The 27,260-nt window shown below is 43.1% G+C and overlaps 2 protein-coding genes across 2 annotated transcripts; one reads left to right on the top strand and one right to left on the bottom strand.

Annotated features, from left to right (window-relative positions):
- The first annotated feature begins 32 nt into the window (after nt 1-32).
- itgb8 (integrin, beta 8) lies at nt 33-16,504 on the top strand. The gene is made up of 16 exons (XM_031854184.1): nt 33-158; nt 1,176-1,261; nt 3,188-3,359; nt 3,526-3,632; nt 4,062-4,201; nt 4,581-4,746; nt 5,570-5,728; nt 6,096-6,191; nt 7,970-8,062; nt 9,127-9,267; nt 10,873-11,278; nt 11,394-11,616; nt 11,722-11,825; nt 12,743-12,859; nt 13,768-13,931; nt 14,741-16,504. The coding sequence occupies exons 1-16, from the start codon at nt 65-67 to the stop codon at nt 14,867-14,869; spliced, it is 2,397 nt and encodes a 798-aa protein (XP_031710044.1). The 5' UTR covers nt 33-64; the 3' UTR covers nt 14,870-16,504.
- A 1,192-nt stretch (nt 16,505-17,696) lies between these two features.
- Nucleotides 17,697-19,648, bottom strand: sp8a (sp8 transcription factor a). The gene is made up of 2 exons (XM_031854211.1): nt 19,578-19,648; nt 17,697-18,997 (listed from the first exon to the last, which is right to left on the bottom strand). The coding sequence occupies exons 1-2, from the start codon at nt 19,596-19,598 to the stop codon at nt 17,774-17,776; spliced, it is 1,245 nt and encodes a 414-aa protein (XP_031710071.1). The 5' UTR covers nt 19,599-19,648; the 3' UTR covers nt 17,697-17,773.
- Nucleotides 19,649-27,260: the final 7,612 nt, after the last annotated feature.

Below are 27,260 nucleotides of genomic sequence, written 5' to 3'. Positions count from 1 at the left end.
CCCGCCCCCCCCCCCCCCCTCCCCCCCCCCCCCCCCCCCCCCCCCCCGGTGTGGATAGGATAATATGACTTCCTGGTTCCGCACATACGGCAGCGTCCCTCTGTGTCTCCTGCTCTGCTGCGTGGTGGTTGCTGTCAGCGCAGAAGCCTCCGGCGCCGGTGAGTGGAGGCTCATTAGGGCCAATTACCTACATCACAACCCAGCAATTAGCCTGCTTCTTGTGTCATGTCAAGACATCAGCTCCCGTTCTGTGCTCCAAAATGTTTCATGTAAGCGAGCCACTTTATGAGCATTTGAGAATGATATTAACTTTCATTACGGCATATGTTTTAAGGGGAGACTGTGGACCTTTGAACATAGCAGCCAGACCTATAAGCTGTCTCATTTAACATACATTAAAGCCTATTCAATTTTAAAGGAGAAACCTCTAAACGCACAACCAGGGGACCCACTGGAGAAGCCTATCATCCTCTTGTTTCAGCATGTATTCATCAATTAGAAGTTAAACACTTCACCTATTCTGAGGTTTGCCAGAGGGAGAGCTAATTGGGTCAGAGCTGCTTGTTAGTGGGCTGTTAGTGATTCTATAGGACCTGCAGCATTTCTCTGTCCTACATTACAGCCCCGCAGCTCACTGAAATGACTCTGCAAAATTAGATTTCTGAGGACAAATCACTCCAATGAATCATTAATCCCACTGCAGTAAACTAAAGGTTTATTTTGTGCCTTTTGTCACCCTGTAAAAACCTCCAGTGTCTACATCATGCTGTATTTCTCTCCCAACAGTTGCATTTGTCACAGTGTTTTCACTCCATTAAAACGTAATCATTTGTGTTGCATTCACAGATTGTCTCACGATTAGTCCTCGCTGTGCGTCTGTGTGTGTGGGTGTGGGAAATGATCCTTTGCACTCCAACAACTCGAGCACCTGTTCCCACACTCACAGCCGTTTTCCCACTACACGGCTTGCTGATACGTACTGAATAGCCTCACATGAGATGCTAAGTGGTGCTTCCGTCGTCAGAAGTGTGCGTGAGATCTCTAAATATCCACAGGGGCTCGGCTGCATGGCTAATGAGTGTTGACCCACTCTGTCTTTCATATGCTAATCATTGAGTCTTCTCTTCATCCCATTTCTCCGTCATCTCTCTCTCTCTCTCTCTCTCTCTCTGCAGTTGACAGTGCATGTTGGTCTCCTAGTGTCACTTCTTGTGCAGATTGCCTCAGACGTGGACCACAGTGTGCCTGGTGCTTCAAGGAGGTAGGAATGTGTATAAAAAGTGCGTGTTTGAGTGTGACAGGGAAAGGGAGAAAAGGAGAATGTTACAGCATTCCTCAGATGACACACACCGAAGCTTTGATGCCATCCACAGATGCGAATATAATGTGTATGGTCGGGCTTGGTGGCCTGCTCTATGACCTGTGTGAGTGTGTGAGTGTGTCTGTGTATATGTGTGTGTGAATGTTTCCATGTGTGCTTTCTCATGCCGCAGCAGAGACAGAGCCACTTTCTATCCATGTGTTTAGTCTAGGCACTCACACATATCACTGCACTTTTTCTCGAAGTGTGCATCCTCCTTTATGTTTGTCTGTATCTGCTTCCTGGGTCTTGTAAAGAGCCCACCCCGAATCAACCCTGAGAAGCTGTAAAGCCTTCCAGTGCCACACCAGTCACAAAATACACACACACACACACACACACACACACACACACAAACTGCACCGTCTAGACTAGGCTGTCAACATGTGTGTGTTTACAGACCTCAGGTGCTTTCCCATCTTGTGAGGCCTAACCTTAACTGACATCATTAAGAGGGGCCGGGCTCGTTGGTGTGTGAAAGCATTCAAATGCCAGATCTCTAACCTCCTACACACACACACACACACACCCACACACACACACAAAATGTCACACAAGCATGCTTGGACACGGTTTGAATAGTACAGTGCTTGTAAACATTCATGATCACTTTTTGCCATTGACATTCAGTGTCAGGAGAAGTGGCAAACTAAGGGAAGTCCAGGGAAAGTCACTGTACAGCCCTCTGGTGTTCAAATTATAACCACATAAGCATGGTCACACAATTCGCTTCAGTTGTTTACTGCAGACTGTTTTGCTTATCTGCAACAGTATTTCTGTTTTAAAAGTAGCAGTAATCTCATTTAATTGCACCATTTTATTCCTTGTTTGCGTGATCTTGTTGGTTGTATCAGACTCATTCCAATCAGGCCCATGACATGCTGTGAATACACACATTTAATGATCACATTTGTTGTTGCGAGTGCTAGTCACTGTGTGGCATGTTTGTCACAGAGGAAAGTACCAAAGGTCACTAATCCACTCCAAAGCTGCAATGCATGACGCTGTTGTACTGTACTGTCGGAGGCAGCGGCGTGGTTAGATACAGCGAGATTCATTCAATGAAGCGATGATTAAATCATATACTCAATAAGAAAAAGCCAATTGGAGCATTTACTCTTTTCTATCAAAGTTGCTACTTTCATTTAAATATACTCTCCTCTGTAATCAGTATCGGAGATATTAGAGCTCGACACAAACAGGACACTTCTTCCTGACACACTAAACTGATGAGTAGCTACAGGATCACATGATATGGTAATGGTTCTCATGTTCACTAGGCCTCAACCTACGTCACAGATCAATACAAACATCATGAAAATGACTGAAACGAAACCAAGGTTGAGTTATTGTGAAACTGGTTTCAAAATGCCGTGTCTGAGTTACAGAGAGATCATGGAGGTGGGTGAAATAACAAATGACACACTCTGTACTCTGGAGTGTTTGTGTGTCTACTTCTATATTTCTGAAAGGATGTAGTGGGCAACATTAGAAGAGGATTGGATAGTAAGTAAGGACTACAGGCTATATTTGGCGGCATTATTGCGTCTTGCCCCTTGGGTCACAGAGGATAATGTGGTGTTCAACTTGACCCGCTTCATTGTGTCACTTGTTCTCATTCCTGAAATGCGATTATCATGATAACAGCTTAAAATACGGCTTAGTTGTATTATCTCTTGTAAGCTTTACTGCTCTGTCTTGTTTAGCATTGTCTGTGTTGCTTTCTACATTTTTTTTTTATTGAAAACTGCAAATAAAATATATTAAAAGAAGATCATAGTGACAGAAGGACTTTTTTCAAAAGTCACCATTTCCCTTCTCTACCAGGACTTTCTGGATGGGGTGGGGCCGAGCCAGCGCTGCGACCTGCCAGTGAAGCTGTTCAGGAGAGGCTGTGATCAGGAGTTCATGGAGCAGTCAGAGATCAAGGTGGAGGTCAACGCCACCATCAGTAGCACACAAGTGTCCCCACAAGACATCAGCATCACCCTCAGACCAGGTAGACGACGGGCAACTCTGTGTTTGTGCCTCGATTGCAACATTTAGTCAAGTGTCAAATAGTGTATCTCTGATTTGGGCTGCTTTCTTATTGTCTTAGTGTGTGATGAAGCAGCTGAGGTAAAGTTTTTAATGAATTATTTCATCATATGCGTGTGTCTGCCTAGGTTCAGAGGCCAGCGTCGTGGTGGCTGTGAAGCAGCTGGAGCGTTATCCAGTGGATCTGTACTGCCTGGTTGATGTATCGGCATCTATGCAGGAAAACCTGGATCATGTAGGTGTTCATCAGTGCTGACGATTTTCACTTCTTTTTCTAAAGAAAAGAGTTTGAAAGGTTGAAACTAATTTCTGGATCATCACAACTTTCTTTCACACATATTGTTTTTATGATGGTTGGAAAAACTCAAGACTTATAAAAACAGTTTGGTATTACATCATTGGGGCTTATGAGATGGCTACTGTCTTTACATTTGGCATGGAATACACTGCAAAAATGTCAGAGCTCAGACTAATTTATTTAAATGTTGTTTCAATTATTTAAGATATTTGAATGAATCTCTTTGAAGAAAGTGTTTTCTTCTCTTGACCCCGTCTCACCCTTTACCTCTTCATGCTTTTCTACTTCTCCCCCTCGCCGTCCTTTACTCGCCTCCGGCTGTCCCATTCTGCATCCACCAACCTCGCCATGTTTTCTGCGGTCCAGTTGAAGACAGTGGGTGTGGCGCTGTCTCTTCGTATGACGGAGCACTCCTCGGACCTTTGGCTGGGTTTCGGTTCGTTTGTGGACAAACCTGTCTCCCCTTACATCAATGTCCACCCCTCCAAGATCAACAACCCCTGCAGGTAAGACACACCATCTCTTGGTTGGATTATTGATTGTTGCAAAAGAAAAGTAGGGTTAATCCTCTCTATGTAGCTCATTTTGTGAATGTTCGTGCAATGTATGAAATAGATAGTTGACACTTTCAAAGTTTGTCTTGTTCTACTCCTCCGCTAACCTTTTCTTCTTTTAATGAGACAGGAAAAGTGGTGATTTAAAAATGCATACAAGCAAGCTGCTCCCGTTAGTTGCTCCCACGTGTGACTCAGTGAGAGACTCATCAGTTGTTAGGCGGCAACGAGCTGTGCTGTGAGACAGGCTTTTGCCATTCATTTGTCCTGACATCTACATCCTTAAATGCTGCAATCAAAAACTTTCTGGGCCGTCTCCGTCTCTCACCAGTGATTATGAGATCCGCTGTCGTCCAGCCCACGGCTTCCACCACGTCCTGAGTATGACCGGTAATGTGAGCGAGTTCACGCGTGTGATCAAACGCCAGCGCATCTCCGGAAACATGGACACACCTGAGGGAGGACTGGATGCTATGATGCAAGCCGCTGTCTGCCAGGTGTGTATATACACAAGCTGGAAAGTCATGCTCACATGAGCTACTTGTGTGTGCAACAAAGAGAAACAGAGTTAGCTAAATATTTTTTGTGGTGGGTCATTTTCAGTTTCCTTGAGAATTAAGGAAAATTAGGCATTACCCCAAATTTGGTCGTAAGTCTGCATGCTGGTGAAAGAAGCATTTATTCTGGGAGAATGGTGGCACTCTGACTCAGCATTGGATATTACCACTGGAATCCCACTAAGTAATGACACCACTGCTGGGGTATGGCAGACACACAGAGTTGCTTATACTATGGCTGCAGGAGGGCTTTGAGTCACACCATGCAGGGGGGCCCTGAGTAACCAGCCTGCAGGGAAACACCACGGTGGTCATCACTCTAGAAATAGACTCTCCATTATGTCAGGCCTACTTATGAACTCACTGGGTTTCCTTAAATACATACGTGCACACACACAAAGTCACTCACATAAACTCATTTCTCTCACACTGTCTATGACAAGTCACTGACTTCAGACTCCACCAGTCTGTGACTGGTGGAGGAATTTCTGCTGTGTTTCCTTCAGTTGGGCATTACAGAAAGAGCTGATCACCACGGGAACTAATGTAGTGCAGATGATTAAGATGTTTGAATCTGCAGTTTCTTACCACATGTGTAAAAAATATATTGCATGCACATTATTTCCAGTCTGTGTAAATGTAGTTGAGTAGTGATGTAAGGGGATAAAAATGAGAGAATCTACCAAACTGCTCTCCAGAGACAGAATACACATGATTTACTCACATTACACAATGTCCTGACTCCTCTCCGTCTCTCCTTTAGAGATCGGTGGGTTGGCGACCAGAAGCCAAGCGCCTACTGCTCCTGATGACGGACCAGCCGTCTCACCTCGCCCTGGACAGCCGGCTGGCAGGGATTGTGACGCCACACGACGGCCTGTGTCACCTGGAAAACAATGTCTACACAGGGAGCACTAGGATGGTGAGAGCAGGGGGACACTTACACATGGTGGGAAGACGGGCTTAAAAGAGCTGAACCTTGAAATGAGTCCTGTGGATTTGTGTAAGGAACAAACAAGATACACTGTTTTTTTAATTTGTGAATGTTAGGGGTTCTGGAAGACAGATTGTATTACCTTTGGCTAGCTGTTTTTGGCTGTTTTTTAGTCTAAGCTGCTGCTGATGATAGCTTCATATTTACTGTATAGAGAAATAGTTATCTTTGTATCTAACTCTTGCCAAGAAAACAAATATGTTTATTTCCCTAAATGTCAAACTACATGCGAACAGAAATGCTTTCCTGAAAAAAGTTTTTTTAGCATTTAGTCTGATGGCTGTCTCCTTTTCAGGACCATCCCAGTGTGGGTCAGTTGTCTGATAAGCTGCTTGAAAACCATATGCACTCCATCTTCGCTGTGGAGAAGCAGCAGTACCAGTGGTACAAGGTAATCTCTTCCACACATTTGCACACAACACTATACAGTACAGTTGTGTGAAAAAGTGTTTGCCCCCTTCCTGATTTCTTATTTTTTTGCATGTTTGTCACACTTAAATGTTTCAGATCATCAAACAAATTTAAATATTAGACAAAGATAACACAAGTAAACACAAAATGCAGTTTTTAAATGAAGGTTTTTATTATTATGGGGGGGAAAAAAAATCCAAACCTACATGGCCCTGTGTGAAAAAGTGATTGCCTCCCCCCTGTTAAAACATAAATTAACTGTGGTTTATCACATCTTTGGAAAGCTGAGTTCAATTTCTCTAGCCACACCCAGGCCTGATTCCTGCCACACCTGTTCTCAATCAAGAAATCACTTAAATAGGACCTGCCTGACAAAGTGAGGTAGACCAAAAGATCCTCAAAAGCTAGACATCATGCTGCGATCCAAAGAAATTCAGGAACAAATGAGAAACAAAGTAATTGAGATCTATCAGTCTGGAAAAGGTTACAAAGCCATTTCTAAAGCTTTGGGACTCCAGCGAACCACAGTGAGAGCCATTATCCACAAATGGCGAAAACATGGAACAGTGGTGAACCTTCCCAGGAGTGGCCGGCCGACCAAAATTACCCCAAGAGCGCAGCGACGACTCATCCAAGAGGTCACAAAAGACCCCAGAACAACATCCAAAGAACTGCAGGCCTCACTTGCCTCAATTAAGGTCAGTGTTCATGACTCCACCATAAGAAAGAGACTGGGCAAAAATGGCCTGCAAGGCAGAGTTCCAAGACGAAAACCACTGCTGAGCAAAAAGAACATAAAGGCTCGTCTGTTTTGCCAGAAAACATCTTGATGATCCCCAAGACTTTTGGGAAAATACTCTGTGGACTGACGAGACAAAAGTTGAACTTTTTGGAAAGTGTATGTCCCATTACATCTGGCGTAAAAGTAACACGGCATTTCAGAAAAGGAACATCATACCAACAGTAAAATATGGTGGTGGTAGTGTGATGGTCTGGGGCTGTTTTGCTGCTTCAGGACCTGGAAGACTTGCTGTGGTAAATGGAACCATGAATTCTGCTGTCTACCAAAAAATCCTGGAGGAGAATGTCCGGCCATCTGTTCGTGACCTCAAGCTGAAGCGCACTTGGGTTCTGCAGCAGGACAACGATCCAAAACACACCAGCAAGTCCACCTCTGAATGGCTTAAGAAAAACAAAATGAAGACTTTGGAGTGGCCTAGTCAAAGTCCCGACCTGAATCCGATTGAGATGCCGTGGCATGACCTTAAAAAGGCGGTTCATGCTCGAAAACCCTCCAATGTGGCTGAATTACAACAATTCTGCAAAGATGAGTGGGCCAAAATTCCTCTACAGCGCTGTAAAAGACTCATTGCCAGTTATCGCAAACGCTTGATTGCAGTTGTTGCTGCTAAGGGTGGCCCAACCAGTTATTAGGTTTAGGGGGCAATCACTTTTTCACACAGGGCCATGTAGGTTTGGATTTTTTTTCCCCCTTAATAATAAAAACCTTCATTTAAAAACTGCGTTTTGTGTTTACTTGTGTTATCTTTGTCTAATATTTAAATTTGTTTGATGATCTGAAACATTTAAGTGTGACAAACATGCAAAAAAATAAGAAATCAGGAAGGGGGCAAACACTTTTTCGCACAACTGTATATAAATTGAAAAAAACATGTTGCCACATAGTTTTTATGCTAGGGAGGCTTCCATAAAGGGGAATCTATTTAAATTTTCACTCTTCTCCCTTTTCTTCTTTAGGAGTTGGTACGTTTGCTACCTGGCTCCTACCTGGGAAAGTTAGGCCTCTTCCAGGCCCCAAACCTTATAGAGCTGGTGGTGGACGCATACAAGGTACAGAGCACTCACCTCCTTTGCAACTTATTTCTCATTTTTGTCCTCCCTCTGTATAGTATTCATCTTTCAGACAACAAGGAGAAGGACAGGAACAAGTGAAAAGTTAGAGAGAAGAGAGCAGCAGCACAGCAGGAGCTGAATATATGAGCCCACACAGTATCAGTTCAAAGTGTTTGTCTGCTGATCTGCTGACTCACATGAACTTGGCTCATAGCACTGATCGCACATTCCTGTTTGCAGCAAAAAGAATAGGTGATACTACAGAAAGTGTGCACTGTTATATTTATACAGGAGATTTAGGTTTAGGAGTGCAGAAAAAGGACAGGCACTTGTAATACAAACTTAAATTCTGAAGTTGAAGACTATTGGAGATGTTTTTGGGCACCGAAGTCCTAATGAAACAGAGAAACACGGATGAGAACAGGAGGTTATGGAGGGGTAAGGCATTGTGTGTGTGTGTGTGTGTGTTTTTGTGTGTGTGTGTGTGTGTGTGTGATACTAGGGATTTGTTCAGTTGGCAGCATTCTAGGCTATAATCTTGCCTCAGGCACAGCGCTCCATTGTTTGCTTCGAGAATCTGCCGAATCCAAAGATCCGGGTGCACAGCCATGCATACGTGCAGACACACACACACACACACACACACACGCATACACGCATACACAAGCAGCAGAGGCTGAACAGAAGCTGGCATTATAATAGCTATCACATCCCCACGGAAACCATAAGTCCTAATCATGGACGAATACAAAGATGCTATTTTTGGCCCCATTTCTTTTCCCCCTGTATTTTACAAAGAAAGAAAGAAAGGCATTCTGGGGACATGTGACAACTTTAATTAATCACACTTCTCCCTTTCTGTATCTCTTCCTCACTCTCGCCTCATTACTTTCCACTCAGACAGCTTATATTCATTACATTTTTAAACTGTCACTGTTTTTCCCACTCCCTTTTGTCATAACCCACATTCCCTTGCAACCAGCATAATACATTGAATTCCTTGATATCAGGCAGTAAAGTTAATGTCGCTTCTTATCTGTCTCCGTACTCGCTCCATCCAGAGGTTGTTGTCGGAGGTGGCAGTATCCGTGTCAGTGGAGGACAAGGCAGTCAGCAGGTACTGGGTGTCTGTCTCTCCTCTCTGTCCCAATGGATCCACCGCAAAGGACCAGAGTTGCTCGGGGGTGCAGCCCGGCCAGATGGTAAACACACAAGCGTACCTTCAGAAAAACAACAAAATCAAAGCATACATTCGGTTAAAACAGTGCCAGAATTTAGCTGAATGTTACTCGCTTTTGTACGGAAATCTTTGATTTAAGCTCCGGGATATGTCACAGGAAATGTATTGGTTGTATTGGATTACTTTTGACAAATACAAACGCACTCACACACATGTCACTGAGAGCTAAAGATTTGGTAAATAATCCGAGTTGAGCAGATTACAGGCAGTGTTTACCAGGAAAACATTGCCATGTGATTCCATGACCTATTCGTCCTAAAAATCCTTACCTTGCCCAATATAAGAGCCTTTTTGCAAACAAATGGGACATTTATATTTAGAAATAGGTCACTGGACATCCTCTTTGTGGATAAATGGAACAGGTATGAAAACAGTGGAACACTTTAAATAGTCTGCACCACTGCAGAGGAGCTTTTCTGCTGCAGTAGTAATGATAATACAAAAGACTACTCTTTTAACACTCCTCTCCCCAGTAACCTTTTGGGGCTCTTAACTTTATTCCAAGATACTTAATGATTGCTCTATAGTTACTCCATTGTGCTAATAGACTGAAGTCCAGCCCTTTAATCCACGGGTGGATTAAAGTGGATTATGGAAAGTACCCACACTTACCAGAATGGGAATCAAGTGAAAGGCCTGCCTGTAGATTCAAAGCTTTGGCATGCACATGAACAGAAGAATTATTCACATGACGCATCACACTTAGAATCCACTTCCTGGTAAGATAAGTAACCAGGAAGTATTTAAGTCTTATCAGAGATTGCCAAAATTATACTATGAAAGGTGGCTCATTTTAGATTTACAGCAGGACTTTCGGACTTTGGGGAAAAATACATTTTTACACTCAGCGGCATTTCTCTGGATCTGTGTAGGATCTCTAAAGCGACAGCAGACTCTTGAGAAAGAAATGGTTGTTGAATAGTCAATCATTCATTTGTTTACCAGCCACGACAGCGACGCTGACATTGTTTCCACCTTGTGAGGTATTCATTTTTCTGTTGGTCGGTGGAAAGATTTTGTCACCGCGATAGCGTCACAACCATGCCAGATGCAGTCATAACACTTTACAGATGTATAGCTGAGATCTAAATGAAGGTTGAGTTTAAAGATGGATGCAGTCCTACCAAGCGTGCCGGGAGATAGTTTTTAAATCTGTCTTGCCTTACATGAATATTTGTCACACTTTCCCCTTTCTGACAGGGAAGACAACAGAATAAGCTATTTATATCTCCACAATTTTGGAGATTTTCAGTATGTCAGGACTTGGTGATTGCAGTCTTACCTTTAATATTAATATATATAATATATATCCATTGAGTCGGCAGACATGCCAGCAGCTCTGTGAGGCTGTATTTAGGCACTGCAGCGGTCGTAAAGTAAAGTATTGGACAAATTAAAATCTTCACCTGATGATGGCGCTAGAGAAAAAAAGAAGGGAATCGCGAAAGTTACTAGGATTCGTTCTCTGGGCGCTATGAATGTCTGTACTAAATTTCATGGCAATCAATCCAATAGATATTTCAGTTTTGACCAAAGTGGTGATTAACCTTTTCATCTTCCCATGCAGGTTTACTTCAATATCACTATCGGAATGCACTCTTGTCCTGACGATGCTGAAGATGAAGACGTAACAGTGTCGGTTCGACCTGTGGGATATAACGAATCCACCGTCATTAGGATCCACTCTAAATGCGGCTGCAGTTGTGGACCAATGAGGCGCTGCAATGACGACAGCCAATGCAGAGGAAGCTCCGATCAGGAGCAGAGGCCAGATCACGGACTAATTAAGGGCTCAGACAGAGATTCAAACTGGAATTGCAGAGCGGACGGGTCTGACGTGGACTGCAGTGGTCGGGGAGTGTGTGAGTGTGGGAGGTGTGTGTGCGAGCAGACCAGGCTTGGCACAGTATATGGGAAATACTGCGAGATAGATGACTTCTCCTGTCCGTACGAAGGGGGACTGCTGTGTGGAGGTAAGCTTCAAAATGATATATTTTGAACATCTAGTTCCTAAGAAACATACAGTCTGCAATTCTTCTCTGTGCTTCTGTATCACACTTTCCTTCCGCCTCTATCTGTCTTTCTCAGGGCGTGGTGTGTGTGTGTCAGGTGAGTGCGTGTGCGAGGACGACTGGACTGGTGATAGCTGTGGTTGTCCCGTCTCCACGGCAAACTGCCAATCAGCCAACGGCTTGCTGTGCAGCGGGCGGGGCAGATGTACGTGTGGCAAGTGTGTGTGCGACGACCCTCGGCGCTCTGGAGACTTCTGTGAGAGATGCCCTGCTTGCCAAAGCACCTGCCAATCATACTGGTACGTGTCGGTTTGTATTTGCGACCACAAAGCATGATGGGAGCTCTTACAGAACGATTTGTAGCTGAAGCTGACGCAGTTGCACTCTCTCTCTCTCTCTCTCAGGAAGTGTGTGGACTGCCACTTGTCTCACGGCCTCACACAAAAAGAGGCTGGACATTGCAACAACACCTGTGCACCACTGGTGGGCTACATGGATGTTGTATCAGGTACAGCTGCTCTGAAGGCAATTTTACACTTGAGCTTTGCACCATTTGCAATTTGGTGGAACTGAGGAAAGACTATGATGCATTTAAATTAGGTTTATTTCGAAGTCTGGGCTTCCTTCTTGTCAAAAAGATTCAGCCTCTCATTCACCATTTCAATTAGAACTTAAAGAGTAACTTAACACCAGATCAAAGAGTGTGTTGTAAAGTTAGGTCAATATCCGGATTCACCGGTCCGGTCCGGTGTGTCTAAACTGGTTTGAACCAGTATTTCTGTTCAACCTGTGCACGGCAGCGCAGGTTGTGTTTTGTGTTTAGGAGGTTCATGACAAGACCAGACATGGTAGAGAGCGTCTTTACTAAAACGTAAAAGTCATGGACGGCTGTCAAGTGCGACACTGAGAGCGGAAACTTGGTATACCAGTTTAGTCCGCTCTGTGGCTTAATATCAAACAGGTTCAAAGAAAATGTACGCTGGCTCAACCCTAGTCTGTTGCACCTCTGACCACACCAAACCATGATGTCACAATGCAGGTACACACCCTGCACTACACTTCTACATCAAAACAATGAGCCAAAAGAGCCAAAAAGGTGCAGTGAGGGCAATTGCAGAGTTGGGTGATAATTCTGTGGATTTGTCACTACCAGGGATACATTTCACATTACAGATGGTAATTTGATCCCTTGTTACAGAACTATAGAAATATTGATTGGTACAGATTTAAGGTAAAAAAAACTAAAGAGCTTTAAAACACAGCAGCTTTCTTGTAATGCTATTCTCACTGATTCTTTTGTTTGAAATAATCCTGGAGGATTTTCACTAGGCCTTGGAGCTTAATGTGTCTGGACTGAATAACATCTTACTTCAACTCTCTCTCTCTCTCTCTATATATATATATATATATATTTTTTTTTTTCAGGCCAAGCAGGGGAGATGTGGATTCAGTGTATGTACATCAGTAATGACAGCTGTCGCTATCAGTTTCAAACAAGCTCACAGTCTGGTCAGACTCAGCTTCACATCAGCACAAGACCAGGTATAATGTCAACACACACACACACACACACATCTCACGCATGCCTTCATTCGAGGTCACTTCCATTGCTACCACTGCTGCTCTACTGCACCCTGATGTATTTGAGTTAGCAAGCCTGCTGTCAGTTTTACAGCTGTATTTTACATTCCCCTCAGTTCCCAGCTCTCCTTCCTAATTTTCACAGCCATACACACACACACATACACCCACACAAACACACACAAACACATACATGCACAGACACGTACACACACAATTTAAAAGCCACTAATTCACACATACCCCGGGTTACACAGACACACAGAGAGAGACACACACACACACACACACACACACACACACACACACTATTGCACATTCAAGTGTTACAGTTCGTCCCCGCCTTCCCGATTTTTGGAACAGCACCGTTCATTGTGTGTCCCCCCCCCCCCCTCCATCTCCCCCTATCCCCTCACCTCCACCCCTCCACCCAATGGGACACTCTTCCGGCTCACGCCCACTCCTCCCGGGTGCAGCAGGAGCCAGGTCTCCATGGTAACCCTGTTACAAAATGTCAGAGCACTCTTTGGGCTCTTTGTGTTGAGCGATGAGCCCGTCATCCACACATGCTCCCCAGCAGATTCACAGCCAGCTGACTGTTCAGTGCAGCAACACTGGCACAGCTGCCACTGACCGAGCTGCGTAAGAGTGTCTGTTTGTTTGTACGGAAAGTAATTAAGTACATTACTCCAGCACAACTTTGAGGTATTTGTATTTTACAATGTAGTAGTAGCAGTATTTTCATGCTACTTTATAATTCCACTCCTCACTTCCAGACGTAAAACCTGCGAGCGTAAAAAACCTTTTTCTAACCCATCACATTTTCTGTCCCAGTTCCTCACAGTGAAACCCCATGTGTGTGTCCACAGAGTGTGCCAGCAACAGTCGGCTGGTAGGAACATTCATGAGTGTGTGTGCTCTGACATTGCTGTGTGGGCTGGTGGTGGTGGCCGTGTCCAGGCTGCTGCTACAGAAGAGAGGCTTGTCACCAAGGGGCGCTGCTGAGGACGGACCCTATCGCTGCACTGGAAAGGTTCGCTCTCTAAAGTCAAAGTATGCTTGAGGCGCTCATCAGCGCAGCAGGGTTTTAATTGAGATGTCCCTGGAGCCCCAGATGTATTAGGGAACCCTTAATTGTACAGGATATGTTTGTTCCTGTGTTCTGTCCGCTGAAACCAGGAGAGAGAATTCTGAGTCTGCTGTCAGAGGTACAGCTGTATTTTACATTTCCTCTCAACTCCCTGATCGCCATCTACTGCGTCCAGATTTGTGACTTCATAACGATGTACAGCACCTTTGAGAAGAAGGAAACGATGGAAATTACCACAGGGGGGCTTTCTGGAGATATATATGCCTAAACGTGTTTGGAAACCTCTCATTTATTCTACATGGTTCACCACAGATCATGGTGATCATATTTACATTAGCTTTGCAAGTATTTTAAAGCTGTACATACTTCCTCAAAGACTACATGATATAAAAAATGGTTACTCTCCACTTAAGCTGAACATTTATAAAATCCACATAAAATGAGCTGCTGTTACTAAAGACATTTTATAATTCTTTACTAGTTGCATGGACAACAATGCAGTCTATTAAAACATGTTTATAAAGTCTTCTGTTACAACTTAACCCATATGAAGGATTAAAGGTCAGGATATCTCCGCATATGCTACATTCAATTTGATCTCTCATGTCCTAAAATCAATACAACACTAAATCGAGTATCATGTTTTGGTTTGAGTGTGTCTGTGTATAATCAGGATGCATGCGTGTGTGTGTGTGTGTGTGTGTGTGTGTGTGTGTGTTGCTATTACTGACTGCATTGTTTTCACTATTCAGGACCCGTCATTCATCCCAACAAGCAACGAGAAGACTGTTACTTACAGGAGGGACTGTCCACCTGACCGCCCCGTGGAGATGCACATCCAGGTTCCCAAGATGCCCCTCGGTGACCCCTGGCAGTGCTAGGTCAAAGGTCAAGGTCGGAAAAGAAAGTCAGTAGAGCCATAAAGAAGGAGAGTCGCGTAAAGACTTCTTCTCTGCTTCTAAATTTTGGTAAATCTTCAACCAGCTGCATGTGGAGACTGATAACGATGAACTAAACTATGAAACCTCCATGGGATCACTTTTGTTAAATGAAGTGACCAAACCCTCATCGACTGTGTGACTAATGAGGCCAGTATCTTAGAAATTGAGATGAAACAAAGAGCACATATCTCCCACCTCCTCTTCCTCTGCTGCAACAGCAGGGAGGCTGCTCCTTCCACAGGGTAAAGGGTCATCATTTCTCGCTTTTTAGCCATGCAGCTCTAAGTTGTGTGTGTGTGTGTGTGTGTCAGAGTACGTGTGTTTGTGTGTGGAGCAGGTAGATGCATTTATGCTCTATACAGGCTTTCTATTTATGATTTTATAGTAAAACACTACATGTTTGACGTTTCTGTGATTGTGTGACACTCCAAATCTCCAACTAAACTATCTCCCTGCTGTCTTAGTCTGCCCTCCTGTGGCCAGCTTGAGGTACAACATTTTGTCTCTAATAATACTGTTAACACATTACTGACCTCAGCTGTACTGCCTTGGGATTTAAGTCACAGAGCACACAATGACGCTGTATGCCTCTTTTTTATTTCATTTGTGGCATACCCTGTCTTCTAGTTTCTTTGTTGTATTTTGTTTTTGTTAACCGATCAACTGCATTGCAAATTATTGTTACTTTGTGGCATTTTTCTATGATGATAAGTTAAAATATAGTTTCATGTGTTTTTGATAAATTGGTTAGACTTGCACTAGAACAGTTGTGTTGCATTATACTACTGAGGACTGTGGGGTCTCTGGGGTAGGAGAGCTGTGACGCTGGGTTTGAAACGATTGGTTTGCGATATATTGGGCATTAGAACATTAAGTGCATTCCAAGCTAATTTAACAAATCCACAACACTGGAATAACAATGAACTGGAAGATAATGTTTAAAGTAATCAACATACTGACAATTAATGGCAACAGCACCATCAAACGCTTGTGCATGTGGCCTCTCTAACAGCGACAGAACCACAACTGTGTCCGCATACATCTGCTGATCATCCCAGTGCCATCAGTGATGAGTTTAGACTCAACAAACCATCTCTGAAGGTACTGAGATCAGAGGTGGAATTACACCACTCATGCACTTGATCATCTGCATCCAGAGTGCCGGTTGCATCTTGTGAGACTTTCGCTTGCCCAATCCTGTTTCTTCTTTTTTAATTTTATTCAACACAATGTTGTTTACAGCAATAGCTGCTCTTTTACTGTAAGTCAGGAACACTAATTATTTATTGTGATTTTGTTGTTTTTTTTTTTTTAAATATATGTGAATTGTGCTATTTTGTGATGAGGCTACCTGTATTACAGGTAGTGAGTACTGTTTGTGTTTATGAAGAGCGGTCTCTGTCTCTAACCGTGAGAATAATTCAGCAATAAGGTTATAAGCATCTCATCTAACCGGGCACTGAGTTCGGAATAACAACAGCACTTTTCTGTGTGGTTTTGCTGTCAATTAATGTGACTAGTTGTGTAGCATGAATTTTTTTCATCACAATAAAATGTGCAAGATTTTTAAAATCATTTCTTGAGTACTTTAGCTTTTCTGAACCAACATGTTGTATAGAAATCCATGTTAGTGTGGTGAAACGTGACCATATCTATTAGAAGGCAGTAACTAATTAGGCTGTGTCATTTGACAGCTTGTATATTTTTTAATGAATATAAAGCCAATGTTTTCAGTTCAGTTGAACGTACAGCTTTGTGCAAATCTTGAAAATATATACTGTATATCAAGGTGTGACCAACGCATGTTGTCCAAAAAACTGGTGACTGTATAAACTGAACACTAGGTGGAGTTGCTCACTAAGGTATGAGATGAGTGTTACTGATCACTGTAAATATTATAGATATAAATATAAGCAATAGGCAGTTACAGAAAGTGTGCAAAATACAATGTTTGATAAATGATTCGATATTCTTTCTTCAACAGTGCAGCTCTGACTTGCAATCGTTTCAGAAGCTTAATCAGACAAATTAAATTTTCATAATCCTGCTATAGGCCTCAGTTATACTCAAATGAAATATGACTTCTATTTGTAACTGATTTAATGGTGCACATCTGTACAAACAATGTCTGATAGACCAAAAATCAATGAATCAAATCAACAGTCAGTTTTAGAAATACGCTGAATAGATAAACTTCAGGTGCCTAAAATATAAATTATGAAATAGTCTGATTAACTCTATAGCAGTTCATTTGTGCGTATTTTTTCCCTGGTTTAGAATAGTCAAAATAGTTATTAGATATTAGTTATATGCTGTTTTATTTTTTGTATTTATATATTTACTGATATATGCAAAAGGCTTCGGCAAAATCATACGACTTTCAGCTTTAACGAGCAACTAACAACGTCCAAACATTGTCCTGTTTTATTGAGTTATAATTCATAATCATGACTTACAAACAGAGACAAATCATGAAAATGTAGTCTTTTAACCAAACATAGCATAACCTTAAATTGAAATGAATTAATAAATAATTAATAAGCGCGATTATGGCCAGAAATAACGCAAATAACGATATGACAAGCCACTTGTTTAATTTCCAAACAAAAATATTTTTTGTAGAATAAATTAGGCGCATATGTTTTCAAATAACACAAGTCTGATAAGCTGTAGAGTACAAATTTATTTTTTAAGAAGGCTACAAATAAGATGAGGTAAGGACACAGAGTTCATCCACAGCTGAAGTTCATCATAAAGTGCCATTTCAATTTTTAAGTGTCCAAGAAAACACACTCCATACAGGCTGATACAGTGTTATCGAATGCCCACGTGTTGCTTTGTAAATCATTTCTCCGCCCTCTGTCCCTCGGTGGTTTGGACAGTCTGACGCACCTGTACCCCGGGAGACTGACTCGGGCTACCGGCGAGGCTATTGTCCGTGTCGCTGCTCCCTTTACCGAGTCCCGGTTCCGCGCCATCCTCTGAGCCCTCCGCGCTGTGCGTCCTCGCATGCTTGTTGAGGTGGTCGGAGCGCATAAACCGTTTGTGGCAAATTGGGCACTCAAATCGCTTCTCCCCGGTGTGCGTGCGTAAATGCCGCTGCAGCTCGTCGGAGCGCGTGAAGCGTTTCCCGCAGAAGAGCCAGTTACAGACAAACGGCCTCTCCCCGGTGTGCCAGCGCAGGTGAGCCTTCAGGTGAGAGGTCTTGCCGTAAACTTTACCACAACCCGGGATGTGGCAGCTGTGCAAGCCCCTCCGCCGCGGACTCGTGCCCCCCTGGCCAAGGCTCTCCGCCTCCTGGCAGTTCGGACAGTCGCACGTGGCTCTGCCAGAGTAGCGCCTTGAGGAGGAGCGGGAAGATGCGGGCAGAGAAACCACGGGGGTTCCTGTCAGAGCAGGTGCCCCCGTCGTTGTAGACTCTGTGTAGGCAGCATGGACAGGGGGCCTGAAGCCGTCAAACAGGTGCTGAGTGGCAGGGTGCATGTGCTGAGAGGCCCCGGGGCTGAAGGCGGAGCTGTAGTCAGTGTTGTAGCCGCTCAGAGGAGAGGGTAACCCAGCCTGGCTCTGTGTGTCCACCCAGCTGGTTCCCATGTCCCACCAAGCAGCAGACCCGTTACTGACATCTCCCACTGGCTTGAACCATGAGTCGTAGGGATGAGCGTGCATCCTCGGATAAATCCCGGCTATGCCTTCCACCGACGACGGGAATTTGGTCAGAAACACAGACCGCTGTGTGTGCGAGGGATCGGGAGCACTGTTTTCTGATGGCACGGAGGACTGGTACATCGAAATGTCATTTCCAAAAGGCGAGTTGGCAGTGGTCACTGAGAAAGCGCTAGAGGTCTCCGTAAAGCCCGCCCCGTTACCCCTGGAGGGAACCCCGACAGGGGTGAAGCAAGCCCCAAGGTTGCTGGTACCCGGGGCGCCTCGTTTCCACGGGTGAAACCCCTTCACGTATCCCGGCACACCATCGGAAAGAGCAGGGGAGCAAGAAGGGCTGGACTCGCCGATTCTGCTGCAGGTGGCGGCCAACATTGCCAGCGGTGTGCTACCGAGCCGGGGCTCCTCCTGTGGGGAACCCACAGATATTATAGGCCTGCCACTCCAGAGACATGGCCAAACATAATGTGTGCGTAAAGACGCGCCACATATTAGATTGATCACTCGATTTGCGTAAAATGTTTGGTCTCGCAAATTAAATATTAAAGTCATGTGAATTATTAATGTGGCATAGTTTAAGTTTTACAGTGTGCCTCTGGCCTCATATTATGAATAACAAATAACATAGATATATATGTTAATGACATCATCAGATTAATCACATTATAAGTGCCTCTTCCTTTTATTAAAAACATGTATACTTCCGACAGCTCTACGGGTATCAGCTTTCACTAACTGGCATGATCAGTGAAAACAACAAACTGAAGAATGAAAACAATAACTGTCGGATTAATAGAGTATACCAATGATATGAATGAATATTACTGGTTAATGCAGCAACACGACAGGAGTTAAACACCTTAAAGTGCGAAGTTAACTGGGTTCCCTGAATACCACAGACACACTGAGTCATTAATAACATTACAACATCATATAACCAATACTTTAGAGATTTCTTGGATAAGGATGTTCAGCAAACACAACTTACCCCTAGCAGTGTAGCAGCCATGGTATCTCCGTGTGTGTGTGTGTGTGCGCTCGCGGTAACCGAACGTGATGATTCTGCGTTTCCTCTCCGACTGCTTCAGTAGTTGTGACTTCTTCGTGCCTTTGAAGTGCCGCTGAGAGTCCGGGGACCAATCAGAGAGCAGCTCAGACTATCACTAAACATTAGCGCTTGAGGTCGTCGTAAATTTGAAAAGTGAGATCTCGCGACTCTCACGTGCTCCAAATTGCAGAGAGAGAATATGAAAAGAAAACACGAAGTTCAAGACAATAAATTCAGTTTAACCAGAACACACACCCTTCACACTAACTCACTCTCTTCACTTCAAACAGTCATGACTGACCTTGTACATGTGCCATCTTGTTATTAGACATGGTAGCAGTTTTAATTAGCAGTTATCAAGTGTTTGTTTATTTAACCTAGCAGTTGTTTTTTTGTATTTCTACAGAGCTCAAACACCAAAAGGCTCCATTATGAACCAGGAAAGGTAAGGGGGAAATGGCCCTACTGGACCTTAAAGATCCAGGTCACTGTGGGAACCAATTCAATTTTAAATTTGTAAATTGTTTGTGAATAATACCCACAATTTAACCAACAACAAAGATAGCAATTGAAAAACTCAAAAGCAACAGCACTTTCCAGATAGAGGAGCACTTTGTGGACAGTTTAGACAAGCACGTTTTAGTGCGTTTAGGTAAAGGTTAACCTTGCATGTTTCAGACAGGAAGCCTTTGTTTCAGCTATACAGCCTGATTGTTTTTTTAACTGATGTTGTGAAGTCATACAGAGATGGATGCTGATGAATGAGAGGCAGGCCCGGTCCATCCCATCCTGTCCCTGGGGCGTATCTAGACAGCCCTGGGGCAGGGAGGGGAGGACACCACCACTGCCTCCACAATTTCATCTCATTCAACACAAAACAAATGTTGTCTTTCAAAAAAACACCTCTTCCTGTGCTTTCCTCAATTCTATAGATCATTTAAATACTCGTCCCAGCTCACACTCAAGCTGTATACACTGTGAGGGAGAGCTTTTATCAATACATACTCCTATTCTTAAATCATGGGTGATTGACCAATATGACAACGCACTCCCAGAAATAACCCAGAATGATCTTCAGCCTCTTTATATATGAGCAAAGCCACAGAGGGAGCATTTCATTTGAATTTCAAATTTAATAAAACAGCAGGATTTAATCCATTTCCTTCATTTGTTTGGTATTAACTGCTTCCCTGCCCGTTCTTCATCTCTCTTGTTCTATCATCCTGAATGAAGTCAGCTGGACACACATAGATGGAAAAGTTAATCACATTCCTCATCCACTCAACCCCCCAGCGCACACACGCACACACACACATACACACACACACCCCGTGTACACTGGGTGATTGATAGTGCGCAAGATTAATTTTGGTGATGCTATGCAAAGACAAATAGTTCACTCTATCAGCAAGCTTACATTCAACACTTTTCTTTAAAAACGTTTTAGGAGATAATTTTTTAAATGTATAAAGGTAAGAGTAGGTTATGTACATTATGTTGAAAACAAGGCACATGGAGGTACCTCTAGTGTCTGATGTACAAATACACATACTAATTTTTCCACTCCTTTAAACAGATCTCTGTGCAGGTAGTCTATAATTTGCTCAAAGGGTTATTTACATTTTGTTCATCTTGGTTTGTGGGCTTTAAAAGCGGCTTTTGCACTGACTGGATTTTGTTACAGCACGTTGACCGCAGAAAGTTAAAACAAGAGAGCTCTGTTGTCAGATAGCCACGACTATGCTAAAGCTAAAAGTCAAAGCTTTAATCGATTATTTGTGAATGAAAGATATCCGTTTGTTGTTCCACATAGCCAAATGAGGCTTTAGCTAAATCAAACTATGATGGAGAAAAAACAAACAACAGCTAAACACCTTTTAACTATTTTAACAAATCTCAGCAATAGATGCAATCTCAGCTTTTGACCAGAGTGGAACGCGTCCGATTTGGTGTGGCTACCTTCAAACCACATGATCGAATGTATTAAGTCTGTAAATGAATCTGTTGTATTTATTTCAGTATTAATTTAACAGTAGAGGGATATAGACACACAGATTATAAAATATAGACTATAAGCAATCAAAACAAGCGGAAGATCATTCAGTTTTGAAGATGCTGAATTTTCCACTTTAATTGTGTGGATGATATTCAACTACAAAGAGCAGTTCCTGCATTTTGCTGTTCAGCCTAAAAAGGTATAAAATGAGGATATTACAACCTTTTTATCTGCCATGTAAGTGCTGTCCACTTGATTTCTGGGATTTCAGAAATCAAATGTAAGACAAATCACAAATCATGTGATTTCTTGGACAAATGACATGAAAATATGGCCTCCTATGAATATATTTTGGTGTCATTGTTGGTAGGCCGCGCACACTAATACACACGTCCCATTGGACCGCACAAAATCACAGGTTCCCACGCTGGCCCTTGTTTGCCCCCACAGCCTGAGGCATGGCCGTATGCACAGGTGGAGTTTACAGTAGGCCATCTTGCCGTCCTCACGAGCCACCCAAACAGCTGTCCCTCTTTTAAATGCATTCTTTTCCCACACTGAAAGTGTGTGTGTGTGTGTGTGTGTGTGTGTGTGTGTGTGTGTGTGTGTGTGCGTGTGTGCTTTAAAGACCCCCAATGAAACCCTGTCTGAGCCTCAACCTGTTCCTTTAGCAATGATAATGACCACATTATCACGCGCCATCGGACATCAACAAAAAAAGATTGTCATGTGCTTTCCAATCACTTCATGGGCACTGAGACAGAAAAAGCAGAGAGAAAAGAGTGAAATAAAGATCTGGCACTTCGCGGGGAGAGGGATGGGTGAAGTATTTTATTTCTCCTTGGTGTTTTCCTCAACTCCTCTTTTGTTGGCGGTGTATAGTCGCAGTGATCCAGAGGGCAGGGCGGCCATCTTGGTCAGCTGCCCTGCTGGGACAATTAGCAGGAGATTCAGAGTCAAAAGACAAGCTGCGAAACATGACACAAAAAAATATTCATTACAGCCAGGGGGTCAGTCAATCAATTTGTGTAAAACAAAAAGACATAAAAGCAAATAGTTGCGAGATTTGAAGCTGTCCTGTGGTGCATTTGTGACAATGATGTAGGTGCTTCATGTGCAGATTGACACTGTTTTCATGCAATCTGAATCGACTGAAACGTCCCCCTTCTCCCTGCAGCTTTGTTGCCATCTCATTTCTCTTTTCCATCTTTATTCAAATGTTAAATGAATATCATGAGGCTGGTGATTTTTTTCCTTTCTCATTTTTGGTTCCCAGAAATTTTGGTGATCTTAGAACGCACTCCACCAAAATCAATTTCTTTTAATAATGAATTGCTAATCCACTATTGACTTAGATAGCGGCTGCTGTACATCTGTATCTTTACAGATGGACAGATATATGTGCATATGTGCACTTATGTCTAAATGTTCATTTTATATTTTAATAAGCTGTGTTTAAATACGTTGTACGTTTCTGTTGTATGTGATTTGTTATTAGGAATAGCAGGGACAAAATTAACCTTTGAGACAATATTGTGAATAATAAACTAAACTGAAAGTAGTTACCAAACATTATTATTATCATGTTTAATAACAGTGTTAACCTACTTCTGAATACTGACATAACACTTCTGAAATCATAAAATATGTGCTGAGTAATATGTGCTATTTTTATCTCAGTACCTGAGTATTGTATCTCAGACTGACTGACCCATATTTATCTTTTGATGCTCTTTAAACTCAACCCTTATGAGGAAAAAGTCATCCAGGTGAGCCGAGTGCCAGGATGTGCCTGGAGCAGCTCCTCCCCGGCTTCCTGTAATTACTGCGTGGAGAGGGCACGTCCGCCGTCTGTCAGCACGGGGCTGATGGACGACTGTGGCAGCGGAACAGGGAAAACGTGTTCGGGTTGCTGTGATGAAAACTTTCACATAAGCGATTCACAAGATCCCATTTCAGCCGCACTTACAATAACGGATCAATAAGCACTGAAACTTTTATGTCATGCAAACACATAAACTCACTTTCCTTCCCTAACTGTCTTTTGCTATATGCATCTTGTGCAGTCTTGCACGTTCTCACATCAAATAAGCTTTTCTGCGCACACACGTGCACACACATGCAGGGGTCAGAAAGAGCATCTCTCATCAGTCTATCTATGCAGCAAACTGAGGGAATCCTGGCCAATGTAATTACACTGTTGAAGCGCTTCATTCACATTCATGTATACAGCACATCTACATACACCAGTAGACACGCTCATTCATGAAATGAAGGGGGGGGGGGGGGGGGGGTGGAGGAGGATGGATTCATGGGTGAGCAGAGGAGAGGCCTCTGTTTGTAAGGCACAAGTTTAGGCTGAAGGTGAATTGAAATTGTACTTCATGAGGAGCATCTCTCTTTGTTCCACACACACACACACACACACACACACACACACACACACACACACACACACACACACACACAAACACACACTTAGGTTAGGGTTGATGGATGCCTGGGGTTTGTTAAGTCATACATCACAGAGGTCATTTAAGCTGCCAACACATCTGCTGTCTCTGCCCTCAGAAAGAGAGGAAGAGGTGGAGAGAGTGGAAAGATTTATAAAGGCGAGGGGGAGAATTATGCAGGGTGAGAGAGAATGAGACTGTGATTAGTAACTGGAGTGGATGAACAGCAAACACACACACACACACACACACACACACACACACACACACACACACACACACACACACAGACACACACACACACACGCTGTAAAACGGTATCTTTGACGAAGCTGCTTGCGTTGAGTTTCTCTGCTCTTCCATCAACTTTCGTCTTGTCTCTGTTAACTACTAACAATAAAGTTGCTGATTTATGCCGAGCAGCCTTTCTGCGCGCCAACATATTAATGAGATGCGTCTGAAGGAGGAGTCCTCATTGATTTCTTCAAATGCTGTTGACATTTGTTAGGTGGCTTTATCTCTGACGTTTCAAACGGAGCGTGTTGATTGCAGATCAATAGCTTTTATCTCACGTTGACTTACTACAGCTGCCTCTTAGACAGTGTCTCCTCTGTTACTAGACCTGCAGCTCCCTTTAGGTCCCTTCTGAAATAAGGAAGATTATACTTTACTATGTGAAATAGATGCTAGCAGATAGAGGGAACACAAATCAAGACTCTGGCTTTAAATCTTACTCTTTCAATGTTCAGAATAAAGTTCTGTACTTGATCACATCCCATAACAAAAGGTTTGCATACACCAGTAGAATTTACGTGTGAATGCATAAGGTCGTGAATGTGACATTATCTCAGGGCAGGTTTGCACCTAAAGGTTCGTTTCTTGGATCAAACCAATTCAAGGATGAGACAATGTTTACATTTTCCAACTGGTCAGGTTTGTATCAAAAAAGCCGAAAATCAAAAGGTCCAGAAATTGTAAAGAAAAATGATTTGGTGGAAATGACGCTCGATTGTTGGTCATACAGTTGTCCTTGAGTTGCCTCAATGCTTGTGATGTGCTTTCTTATGCTGTGACAAAGAGTACGTGAATGAAGCATTATGTTATTAGTTTTTACTCATTTTGCGTGAGGTGGAGGGGGTGTGCTAGCTAGCTAACTGTCTCATTTGTAGTCTGATAAACAATAAATTCATCAAATTCAGCAGTAGCAAAAGTGCAAATAGGCCACTAGGTCAGCAGTCACCAAAACAGGAAAAGCAAATGTACTGTATATTAAACCAATGAAGTAACACAAATGGTACGCTTCCAGTGATTGGTTCGAATGGTTTTAACACCAGAAATGAACCGCTTCAGAGTTCACTTGACAGCGGTCCGAGACCACCCCTTTGGTCTGCAAACCATTTTCAATTCGGTGGTCACACCAACTCAAATGCAATGCACCAAAGGGGGGAAATTCTCCCGAGTTCAGCTCAACCGGAGTAAACAAGGCTGGTGTGAACGCGTCTTTATTCAACATCAGCCTGTGACATTAAAATATGGGAACCTCACTGCTGAAGTGTGTCTTACTGCTGTTTTTCTAACCTCCTGTCATTGTGACGTCCGTTCTGTCGCCTGATATGATTTATGTTTTCACAGGATGACTAGTGACTGCAGTTTGTTTCTGATCACACACATTCATCTCCCTCCTCCTTCAATTCACCTTGCTCTGCTTGTATCCCTTACTTGCGTTCTTGGTGTTTTGCCGTCAGTCAGCCATCATTAATATCTGCTCTGGTCAACACAGCCAACTCTAGCACATAACATCTCAGAAAACCACTACTGTTGTTCTTACACTTCTTTTTTTAATGGATGATACTATTTGGGGGCTATCGGTTTCCCCCTGCTTCCAGTCTTTATGCTAAGCTAAGCTAACTGGCCGCTGGCTTTAGCTTTACACTTAACAGACAAATATATGAGAGTGGTATCGATCTTCTTATCTAAATATTGGCAAGAAAGCGAACAAATCACAACAAACTATGGCTTTAAACATTAGTTTTGTGGTGTATTTCAGGAGGTAGCTATCCAATGTTATTGGTGAGAAATACAACAATGCCATGGACTAACTTACCAATAACTAATAGACACAGAATGGTTATACAATAAGGCAATGTTCGTTTCTCTCTGTCAAAATGAACATCCCACTTTAGGTATTCAAATTACGCGTTAGCAACAATGCCTATGGAAAGTAATTTAGGATCCTTTTCGTGACTCACAAATTAAATGCATCCATGTGATATGCAAAGTGACGTAGTATTAAACAATGTGTTATTAAACAGTGAAAGAGACACACAGGGCGGGAGGGAGGAGAGATTGATGAGTCAAACAAACAAGTCTTTAAACTACGAGACCGGTATCAAGAACCGGTGTTTGTGTTCCTTTTGTTGCCTAAATCGAACATTACATTGTTTCCTTGGTGTTGGTGCGTAATTTCAACCTGTTTCGTGCCACCACCATGAAATGCTGCAGTTCTTTGTTTTACTCTGAAAATAAAAAGGGGCTCTTCTTGTCCTGTTCAACATCGATGAACAGAGGGACCAGTAGCACTTTTGCATGTAGCAAGTGGTGAGTGTGTAGGGGTTAACATGATAAGTAGGAGCGGATGTGGCATTTAAAGTCTGTTATTATGGTCTATTTGCCACAGCTGGCTCTGACACACAAATTGAGACTCATCCACAACACACACACACACACACACACACACACACACACACATAACCACTTATGAATTACACAAGCTCCAATAGCACCGTGTTTTGTGCACCAGGGAGGAAGGCTGATGAGACGGAGAGAAGAAAAGGGAGAAGATGAGGAGCGGGGGATGAAGAAATAAGAACAGAAAGGCCGGTGATGCTACACATGTTTTGATTCCTCTAATCTCTTTAAAAGCTTGGGTATGATTTTTCTCCCCTTATAACTGAAGCTGGTAATGTTCTTCAGCATCAACCAGTGAAGACTCCGATAAACCTCACCACACCTCACTCACATACACAAACTTGCTCTCACTCTCTCCTTGATTAAATCCTGCTCTGACCGTGATCTCTGTTCTCTTCACCAATAACACTGTTCATCCCTCTTTCTACTCGTCATCAACACACACACACACCTCAGACAAGGAGATTAATTTACTCGTGTTCATTT

Source organism: Anarrhichthys ocellatus, unplaced genomic scaffold, assembly GCF_004355925.1.
Source record: "Anarrhichthys ocellatus isolate YVR2014 unplaced genomic scaffold, GSC_Weel_1.0 scaffold14, whole genome shotgun sequence".
Classification (NCBI taxonomy): Eukaryota; Metazoa; Chordata; class Actinopteri; order Perciformes; family Anarhichadidae; genus Anarrhichthys; species Anarrhichthys ocellatus.
This window is presented reverse-complemented; position numbering and strand designations above follow the sequence as displayed.